This window comes from Leucoraja erinacea, chromosome 12 (genome assembly GCF_028641065.1).
Source record: "Leucoraja erinacea ecotype New England chromosome 12, Leri_hhj_1, whole genome shotgun sequence".
Lineage (NCBI taxonomy): Eukaryota > Metazoa > Chordata > Chondrichthyes > Rajiformes > Rajidae > Leucoraja > Leucoraja erinaceus.
This window is the reverse complement of record NC_073388.1, coordinates 1,326,032-1,336,437: the sequence shown is the minus strand read 5'-3', so window position 1 is coordinate 1,336,437 and position 10,406 is coordinate 1,326,032. Positions and strand designations below refer to the sequence as shown.

At 51.2% G+C, this 10,406-nt stretch overlaps 1 protein-coding gene across 1 annotated transcript in view; it reads right to left on the bottom strand.

The window, feature by feature from the left end:
- Positions 1 to 1,136: 1,136 nt before the first annotated feature.
- The window catches only part of LOC129701976 (interleukin-13 receptor subunit alpha-1-like), a 30,501-nt gene continuing 21,231 nt past the window's right edge, over positions 1,137 to 10,406 (bottom strand). The window contains exons 6-9 of the mRNA XM_055643434.1: positions 7,636 to 7,787; positions 5,958 to 6,087; positions 2,252 to 2,354; positions 1,137 to 1,266 (exon numbers count right to left, since the gene is read on the bottom strand). Coding sequence (XP_055499409.1) covers positions 1,152 to 1,266; positions 2,252 to 2,354; positions 5,958 to 6,087; positions 7,636 to 7,787 — 500 coding nt within the window. The 3' untranslated portion in view covers positions 1,137 to 1,151. The remainder of the gene's footprint in view (positions 1,267 to 2,251; positions 2,355 to 5,957; positions 6,088 to 7,635; positions 7,788 to 10,406) is intronic.

Genomic DNA, 10,406 nt, shown 5'->3' with positions numbered 1-10,406 from the left:
CATCTCTGGAGCGAAGGAATGGGTGACCCTTCGCCATCGCCAGCCGGAGGCTTTGACTTTGACTCTGACATCGGGGGGGGGGGGAGAGTGCAGTGGAGAGATAATTTTTTTTGGCCTTCCATCACAGCAATGTGATGTATGTTTATGTAAATTATGTTGTGTCTTGGGTCTATTTGTTTGTAATGTATGGCTGCAGAAACGGCATTTCGTTTGGACCTCAAGGGGTCCAAACGACAAATAAATTGAATCTTGAATCTTGAATCTTGAATCACCCATTCCTTCTCTCCGGAGATGCAGCTTGTCCTGCTGAGTTACTCCAGCACTCTGTGTCTATATTCGGTGTAAACCAGCATCTGCAGTTCCTTCCTACACAGATCAGATAAACCACATATAACTACAATAGAGTTACGCTCAAGTGCAAGAGGAAGTCACGATCCCTCCCGGAGAGGCCCAGCCACAGATGGGGCTTTCCACCTTGAGACCACACACACGCCCGTCGTGTACACAACACTGTCGAGAAACGCCCCCAAGTGTCACCATCACTCACACAGATTCCCAGCATCTGGACAAGTCAAGATATTTCCTGGATCTTGCCGCTTGCCCTTGAAGCTGCGAGTCCTCATCTCTCTCACAAACCAAGGCCACCCAGCTTGTCTGTGAGCCGCAAGCTCAGAGCGTAAAGTAAGCAATGAAGATCAGTCCTCTCACCAACTAGGGAGCCGTCCTGACCTCCCGTCTACCTCGTTTAGATTATGATCTAAATGGCGTCAAGTTGGGAAAAGGGAAAGTACTACGGGATCTGGGGGTCCTTGTACATCAGTCTATGAAAGTAAGCATGCAGGTACAGCAGGCAGTGAAGAAAGCGAATGGCATGTTGGCCTTTATCACAAGAGGAATCAAATATAGGAGCAAAGAGGTCCTTCTGCAGTTGTACAGAGCCCTAGTGAGACCACACCTGGAGTATTGTGTGCAGTTTTGGTAGATAGATAGGGCTCTTAAAGATAGCGGAGTCAGGGGATATGGGGAGAAGGCAGGAGAAGGGTACTGATTGGGGATGATCAGCCCCAATGGCGGTGCTGGCTCGAAGGGCCGAATGGCCTCTGCTCCTGCACCTATTGCCTATTGGACAACTCACATCTCTGCTTCCACACCTATGCTGACGCCACAAAGAGTTGACCTACCGAATGGTCTCCATTCCCATCGAAAAACATATCCTTCAGCAGCCGGCCGGGGTCTGGGATGGGAGGGAGGATCCATCTCCTCAGTCTGCAGTGAGAGAGGATAGTTAGTCACGTGGAGGGTAAAGAGATTCGAGCCCGTGCCCACCAGCGATCCCCACACATGAACACTTCCCCACACACACTAGGGACAATTTACACTGGTGCCAAGCCAATTAACCTACACACCTGTAGATTTCAAGAGAGAGCTAGATAGGGCTCTTAAAAATAGATAGCGGAGAGAGGGGATATGGGGAGAAGGCAGGAACGGGGTACTGATTGGGGATGATCAGCCATGATTACAGTGAATGGCGGTGCTGGCTCGAAGGGCCGAATGGCCTACTCCTGCACCTATTGTCTATTGTCATTGGAGTGTGGGAGGAAATCAGAGAGAGTGTGGGTGGGGGGGGGAGAGGGTGGGGGGGGGGGGGGGGGGGGGGGGGGGGGGGGGGGGAGGGGGGGGGGGGGGGGGGGGGGGAGGGGGGGGGGGGGGGGGGGGGGGGGGGGGGGGGGGGGGGGGGGGGGGGGGGGGGGGAGAGGGGGGGGGGGGGGGGGGGGGGGGGGGGGGGGGGGGGGGGGGGGGGGGGGGGGAGGGAGGGGGGGGGGGGGGGGGGTGGGGGGGGGGAGAGAGGGTGACAGGGTGGGTGGGGGAGCAGACAGGGTGGGAGGCAAGGTGGGTGAGGATAGGGTGAAAGGGGATGACGGTGTTGAATGGGGTGCCTTCAGCTGAAGATGCCAAGCTTGTTCGGTGCTGCTGGAGCTGATCCAGGTCAGCAGAGATCTGTGGAATTCATTGCCACAGACAGCTGTGGAGGGCAAATCGTTTTTAAGGCAGAGATAGATAGATTCTTGATTAGTGCGGGTGTCAGAGGTTATGGGGAGAAGGCAGGAGAATGGGGTAGAGAGGGAGAGATAGATCAGCCATGATTGAATGGTGGAGTAGACTTGATGGGCTGAATGGCCTAATTCTGCTGCTATCACTGATGGATTTGCCAACTATTGGGCTTGAAGCGAAGTGCCCATTCGTATCTTACTGCTTCAGCTTGGCGAATAGCATGATTGCGGTCACAGCCACCAGCACTGGGATGAAGATGAGCAGAGCGATGCTCCAGTTCCACGTTGTCCCGGCATCTTCCCCTGCGGGCAACAGGTTTACGTGTAAGATACGTGATGGTGGGGTGGGGTCCACAGCCTGCATAAAATGGAGCAGAGCCTGGACTCACTTATGGCCCTGTCCCACTGTACGAGTTCATTCCAAGAGCTCCCCCGAGTTTAAAAAATAATCAAACTCGTGATAAGCACGGAGAATGAACGTAGTGGGTACGTCGGAGCTCGGGGACGTCTCTTAGCGGCTCGTAACGCTAACGGCAGGTACTCGGGAAGACTCGTGACGATTTTTCAACATGTTGATAAATGGCCACGAGAGCCCCGAGTATCGACGAGTGGCCATTACCGTAAATCTCCGAGTTCAAATCAGGGCAAACTCGGGAGAACTCTTGGAATGAACTCGTACCGTGGGACAGGGGCCATTAGTTTGTGTTCCCTGGAACTCTGGCGGCTGCAGGGAGATCTGATGCCGGTATATGATATTATGAGGTGCATAGATGGGGTAGACAGTCAGAACGTTTTTCCCCCAGGGTGGAAACAACAAACACTAGAGGGCAGGGGGGGCGTTGAAAGGAGAAGTGTCTTTATTTAATACTGAGGGTGGTGGGCAACAATCGTAGTAGACTGCGCTGGTATCTGTGGTGGTGGGTGCCTGGGGGGGGGAGACAGATACGATACTAGCGTTTATGAGACTTTTGGATAGGCACATGGACATGCAGGGAATGGAGGGATATCGGTTATGTGCAGGCAGATGAGTGTTAGTCTTGGCATCATGTACAGCACAGACATTGTGGGCCAATGGGCCTGTTCTTGTGCTAAAGGCTCCATGTTCCAAGTGTAGACATCATGGCATGGAGGAGGGTGGTCTTCTCCCCCAGCAGAATGGGATGGGATGGGATGTATCGTCTAGTTTACTTTAGTTGAGAGATACAGTGCGGAAACAGACAGGATGGCCCACAGACCTGTGATCCCCGCACACTAGTCACTTCAAGGCAGATCACCTCACATATTTCTATAGCACTTTACAAAACAACTCTCGTTGGCCAAAGTGCTTTACATTGGTGGAGGTACTAACGTTATACAACATTGGTTCATAGATTAAGTACATACATAAATACATATATGTAGCCCTCACTCAGAGGACGTCAAGAAAGGCACTAACACAGTCCTACACACATGAGCAACAAGTTTACATGTATATACCGAACCAACTAAACATGCATCGCTGATGGTCTTTGGAGTGTGGGAGGAAACCGAAGGTCTCGGAGAAAACCCACGCGGTCATGGGGAGAGCCTGCAAACTCCGTACAGACAGCACCCGTAGTCAGGATGGAACCCGGGTCTCTGGCGCTGTGAGGCAGCAGCTCTACCCGTTGCGCCACCATGAGAATGGGGGGTCAGGCAGCATCTATGGAGCAGCCAGCACAGTCAAAGACTTGTTCCTATCCCACCCCGGTCATTCCTTCTTCTCCTCCCCGCTCCCGTCTGGCAGAAGGTACAGAAGCTTGGAAGCGCGCACCACCGTTATCCGGCTTGTGAACGCCCTTCCATAAGCTAGGGCACTGTCCGATTCACCTCCACCCCATTGTGGACATTGGACTTTGTCTGTGGAACTGATGCTCTACAATGCTGAGACTATATTCTACACTCTGTATCTTCCCCTTTGCTCCACCTGTTGGACTGGAGATTGTATTTATGAATGGTGAATGTGTTCTGTTTGGATCGAGTGCTACACAACGTTTTTCGTTGTATCTTGGTACATGTGACAATAAAAAATAACTAGAGTCGCCAACTGCCCCGTATTAGCCGGGACACCCCATACATTGGGCTAAATTGGTTTGTCCCGTACGGGACCGCCCTTGTCCAGTATTTGACCGCTACCACTCGGGTCGAGGGGACTGTTGGGTCGGAGCGTCACGTCCAGCCCCGCCCCGCCTCACCCGTCCCGACATAGTGCAGCCCGTGGAGTGCAGCAGCAAGCAGCAGCAGCAGCGCCTCGCCCGTGGCCCCGTCGGTCAGTCGGCCCGGCCAGCTGTCCAACCTTCGGACCTTCGCTTACCGCCGACACCACCACCACCCCTCCTTCTCACATCCGATCATCACGCGGCCCGGGACAAAACTCCTCAGCTGGCCGGCCGGGCTTTGTGTGCAGTCCAGCACCCGGGACAACTCATCGTTCACCCAGACACGGCCCAGTCGGTCAATGAATTGCCGTGGGGAATGCATCCCGTATTTTGACCTTTTGTCCCTTATTTGGGAGTGAGGAAGTTGGTGACCCTGCCTATAGGTCAACCCTGGGTGGCAAAGCAGCGTAGCGGTAGAACTGCTGCCTCCCAGCGCCAGAGAGCCGGGTCGATCCCCACTACGGGTGCAGTCTGGACGGAGTTTGCATGTTCTCCCCGTGACCACGTGGGTTTACTCCGGGCGCTCCGGTTTCCTCTCGCATCCCAAAGACGTGCAGGTTTGTAAGTTAATTGGCTTTTGTAAATTGTCCCTTGTGTAGGATAGAACTAGTGTACGGGTGATCGCAGGGTCAGCACGGGCTCAGTGGGCCGAAGGGTCTGTTTCCACGCTGTATCTCTCAACCTGAATCAATCTCAAATGCTGTGGCAGCTTTCTGTCAGAGTGTCACGTTTCCAAATTCGTTTTAGGAAACCACACAGAGTACTCTTACCATCACAGACTTTGCACAAAACACTCGTGAGGCCAGCAGAGGTTCGACTCGAAACATTACCTATCCATGTTCTCCACAGATGCTGTCTGACCCGCTGAGTTACTCCAGCACTGTGTGAAACGTCACCTATCCATGTTCTCCACAGATGCTGCCTGACCTGCTGAGTTACTCCAGCACTCTGTGAAACGTCACCTATCCATGTTCTCCACAGATGCTGCCTGACCCGCTGAGTTACTCCAGCACTCTATGAAACGTCACCTATCCATTTTCTCCACAGATGCTGCCTGACCCGCTGAGTTACTCCAGCACTCTGTGAAACGTCACCTATCCATGTTCTCCACAGATGCTGCCTGACCCGCTGAGTAACTCCAGCACTCTGTGTCTATCTTCACCCGCCAGCCAGCTTCACGATTCCATCGAGAGACTGTTCAAGAAGGAACTGCAGATGCTGGAAAATCGAAGGTAGACAAAAGTGCTGGAGAAACTCAGCGGGTGCAGCAGCATCTGTGGAGCGAAGGAAATAGGCAACGTTTCGGTCCGAAACCCTTCCGGGTTTCGGCCCGAAACGTTGCCTATGTCCTTCAGGGTTTTGGCCCGAAACGTCACCTATCCATGTTCCCCACAGATGCTGCCTGACCCGCTGAGTTACTCCAGCACTCTGTGAAACGTCACCTATCCATGTTCTCCACAGATGCTGCCTGACCCGCTGAGTTACTCCAGCACTCTGTGAAACGTCACCTATCCGTGTTCTCCACAGATGCTGCCTGACCCGCTGAGTTACTCCAGCACTCTGTGAAACGTCACCTATCCGTGTTCCCCACAGATGCTGCCTGACCCGCTGAGTTACTCCAGCACTCTGTGAAACGTCACCTATCCATGTTCTCCACAGATGCTGCCAGACCCACCCGCTGAGTTACATGAAGCCTGCTGGCTAACGGAAGGCCAGTGAACTCTCTTACCGAAATAGTGCTCTGGTGTCCACTCACTCCATATCCCAGAGGAGCCACATAAGTCGTACATGGCCCGCACCTGGACAGTGTTCTTAGACTTGGTGTCGGCATCGATGATCGTCCCCGCTGCTTTCTGGAACTGCAGACAAGAAGAATTTACAATTGTGGTGGTGGCGCAGCGGGTGGAGCTACTGCCTCATAACGCCCGCCAGAGACCACTCTTCGATCCTGACCTCGGGTGCCGTGTCTGTGTGGAGTTTGCACGTTCTCGCCATGACCATGTGGGTTTCCCCTGGGTGCTCAGGATTCCTCCCACATTCCAAACACACATGCATGTCTTTCACCCAGAGAGTGGTGAGTCTGTGGAATTCTCTGCCTCAGAGGGCGGTGGAGGCCGAAATCTCGGGATGCTTTCATGAGCGAGTTGGATAGGGCTCTTAAAGATATCGGAGTCAGGGGATATGGGGAGAAGGCAGGAACGGGGTACTGATTGGGGATGATCAGCCATGATCACACTGCCTACTCCTGCACCTACTGTTGTTTGGAGGTTCATTGGCCTCTGCACATTGCCCCTAGTGTGTAGGGAGTGGATGAGGAAGTGGATGAACATAGAACTAGTGTAAACAAGATATCTTTAATCATAAACTCACTGGTCAGGTCTGAAGAAGGGTCTCGACCCGAAACATCAACTATTTTTTTTCTCCACAGAAGCTGCCTGACCTGCTGAGTTACTCGAGCATTTTGTGTCTATAAACCAGCATCTGCAGTTCCTCCCTTCATATCCTTAATGGGACCTTACCCTGCACTAATGGTTATTCCCTTAATCCTGTATCTGTACACTGTGGGCGGCTCGATTGTAATTATATCTAGTCTGTTTGCTGACAGGACAGTAGGAAGGTTATATAAATAAACTAATCATTTATTTATTTATTTTACAATAAGTGCACGAGTAGGCCATTCGGCCCTTTGAGCCAGCACCGCCATTCAATGTCAACAGTCTCCTGTCTGCATAGAAACATAGACAATAGGTGCAGAGGTAGGCCTTTCGGCCCTTCGAGCCTGCACCGCCATTCAATATAATCATGGCTGATCATCCAACTCCATATCCCGTACCTGCCTTCTCTCCATACCCCCTGATCCCTTTAGCCACAAGGGCCACATCTAACTCCCTCTTAAATATAGCCAATGAACTGGCCTCAACTACCCTCTGCGGCAGAGAATTCCACAGATTCACCACTCTCTGTGTGAAAAATGTTTTTCTCATCTCGGTCCTAAAAGATTTCCCCCTTATCCTTAAACTGTGATCCCTTGTTCTGGACTTCCCCAACATCGGGAACAATCTTCCTGCATCTAGCCTGTCCAACCCCTTAAGAATGTTGTAAGTTTCTATAAGATCCCCCCTCAATCTTCTAAATTCTAGCGAGTACAAGCCGAGTCTATCCAGTCTTTCTTCATATGAAAGTCCTGCCATCCCAGGAATCAGTCTGGTGAACCTTCTCTGTACTCCCTCTATGGCAAGAATGTCCCTTCTCAAATTAGGAGACCAAAACTGTACGCAATACTCCAGGTGTGGTCTCACCAAGACCCTGTACAACTGCAGTAGAACCTCCCTGGTCCTATACTCAAATGCACAGCCCTCCATACCCTGTATACCAACATGGCCCCATTAACAAGGGCAGGGACTTACCATATAGTCTATACACGAAACCCGCTTCACGCTGCAAACTCTCACTTCGTATTTGGTGCAATGTGATTTCCAGTCACTGGGAATCTCCCAGCTCACGTTAATGCCCTCTCGAATGCGCGCCACATCTATCCTTCCTGGCGGGCGTAATTTCACTTCAAGAAAGTAGAAGGTAGTTTAGTTGAGTTTATTGTCATGTGTACCGAGGTACAGCGAAAAGCTGTTGTTGTGCGCTATCCAGTCAGCGGAAAGACAATACATGATTACAATCGAGCCGTCCACAGTGTACAGATACATGTTCAACGGAACAATGAGAATAATGTATAGTGCAAGATGAAGCTGGTAAAATCCGATCAAAGATAGTCCAAGGATCTCCAGCGAGGTAGAGAGTAGTTCGGGACTGCTCTCTAGTTGTTGGTAGGTTGGGTCAGTCGCAAGATTGTTTCTGCTTTCTGCTTGAGTCTATGTCTCCATAAAGTATTCTCAGTTATTCCATCTGTTTGAGAGAACATGGGGCATAGGCTAGCACAGCAACAGGCCCTTCAGCCCACAATCTCTGTGCACGACGCCAAGTTAAACTAGTCCCTGCTTGTACGCGATCCATATCCCTCTGATCCCCACAACTGCAGTCAGCTTTGCTGAAGAATTTTACTTGATGCCACGTCACTGAGGATCAGTGTTGAACGGATCATACTATAGAACAGTCTGCACAGGCCAGTGAGACCACACCTGGAATATTGTGGGCAGTTTTGGTCCCCTAATTTGAGGAATGACATTCTTGCTATTGAGGGAGTGCAGCGTAGGTTTACAAGGTTAATTCCCGGGATGGCGGGACTGTCATATACTGAGAGAATGGAGCGGCTGGGCTTGTACACTCTGGAGTTTAGAAGGATGAGAGGGAATCTTATTGAAACATATAAGGTTATTAACGGCTTGGATACGCTAGAGGCAGGAAACATGTTCCCGATGTTGGGGGAGTCCAGGACCAGGGGCCCCAGTTTAAGAATAAGGGGTAAGCCATTTAGAATGGAGACGAGGAAACACTTTTTCCTCACAGAGAGTGGCGAGTCTGTGGAATTCTCTGCCTCAGAGGGCGGTGGAGGCAGGTTCTCCTGATGCTTTCAAGAGAGAGCTAGATAGGGCTCTTAAAGATAGCGGAGTCAATGGATATGAAGACAAGGCAGGAACGGGGTACTGATTGGGGAAGTTCAGCCATGATCACATTGAATGGTGGTGCTGGCTCGAAGGGCCAAATGGCCTCCTCCTGCACCTATTGTCTATTGGCCCAATGTCGCTGCTGAACCTGGTGCCAAGCTAATCTAATCAGGAAGCCATGTTGCAGCTTTAGAGGAGGGTTTTGGCCCGAAACGTTGCCTATTTCCTTCGCTCCATAGATGCTGCTGCACCCGCTGAGTTTCTCCAGCACCTTTGTCTACCACAGCTTTAGAGAACTTGGTTCAGGCTGTAATTGGAGTATTGTGTGCTGCGCTGGTTGATGTGGGGGCTTTGGAAAGGGTGCGGGATTACAGGGTGTTCATTTACTGTAGGACCTTGGACCAACTTGTCTTGTCTTCTCTGGGCTGTCAGAGTTTGCGAGGAGAGTTGACAGAAGTTTATAAAATATACAAGAGAATAAATAGGGTCGACAGTCAGAACCTTTCCTCCCAGGGCGGAAATATCAAAGACCAGGTGGCATGGGTTTAATGTGAGAGTGGCAACAGTTAAAGGTGTCGTGTGGGCAAGTGTTGTTTTTGCACAGGGTGCCTGGAACGCGCTGCCAGGGCTGGCAATGGGAGCAGATATTACAGTGGCATTTATAGGGGTTTTAGACATGGGATATGGGACAACAGGTGCGGGAATAGGCCATTCGGCCCTTCGAGCCAGCACCGCCATTCATTGTGATCATGGATGATCATCCCCTGTCAATAACCCGTGCCTGCCTTCTCCCCATATCCCTTGACTCCACTAGCCCCTAGAGCTCTATCTAACTATCTCTTAAATCCATCCAGTGACTTGGCCTCCACTGCCCTCTGTGGCAGGGAATTCCATAAATTCACAACTCTCTGGGTGAAAAAGTTTTTTCTCACCTCAGTCTTAAATGGGCTCCCCTTTATTCTAAGACTGTGGCCCCTGGTTCTGGACTCGCCCAACATTGGGTACATGTTTCTCTGTACTATTCTCTGTACTAGTATTATTCTCTGTACTATACAACCTCAGACCCAATAGGTCAAGTGGCTTCCATCCAAGTTGCAATAAGTATCAACAGTTGTGAGTGTGTAAATATCCTGTGTAACTATGTGAAAAACAGAGCTGCTCTGGACAATATTTATCCCTGGTTCAACATTCCAAAAGCAGTTTGTGGTCAGTTGTTGGTCCTTGTTTGCTGGGACCTCAGTGTGTGTTTACACTGATCACCCTGCTACTAACGTTCCTCGATGAGACTGCACTCTGGCTCAAAGGGCAGTGCAGATGTTTTTTTGTGGATGGATTGACAGACGGAATTAACAACTGGCCTCTAGTCTTAACGAGAACAAGACTGTGGGAGGCAAGAGGAACCTGGAGAGACAACAGCCAAGGGGACAAGCAATGGAAGGTCACTGAGGGACTGGAGGTGAGGAGCGGTCCACACAGAGAGACAAGGGCAGGGATGGACTACTCACCACTTCTGCCTCTTGCACCATTGAGAACATCATCGGGACACACAGCATCTCTGGAGAAAAGGAATAGGTGACGTTTTGTGTCGAGACCCTTCTTCACACCTGAAGGGCTCAAGG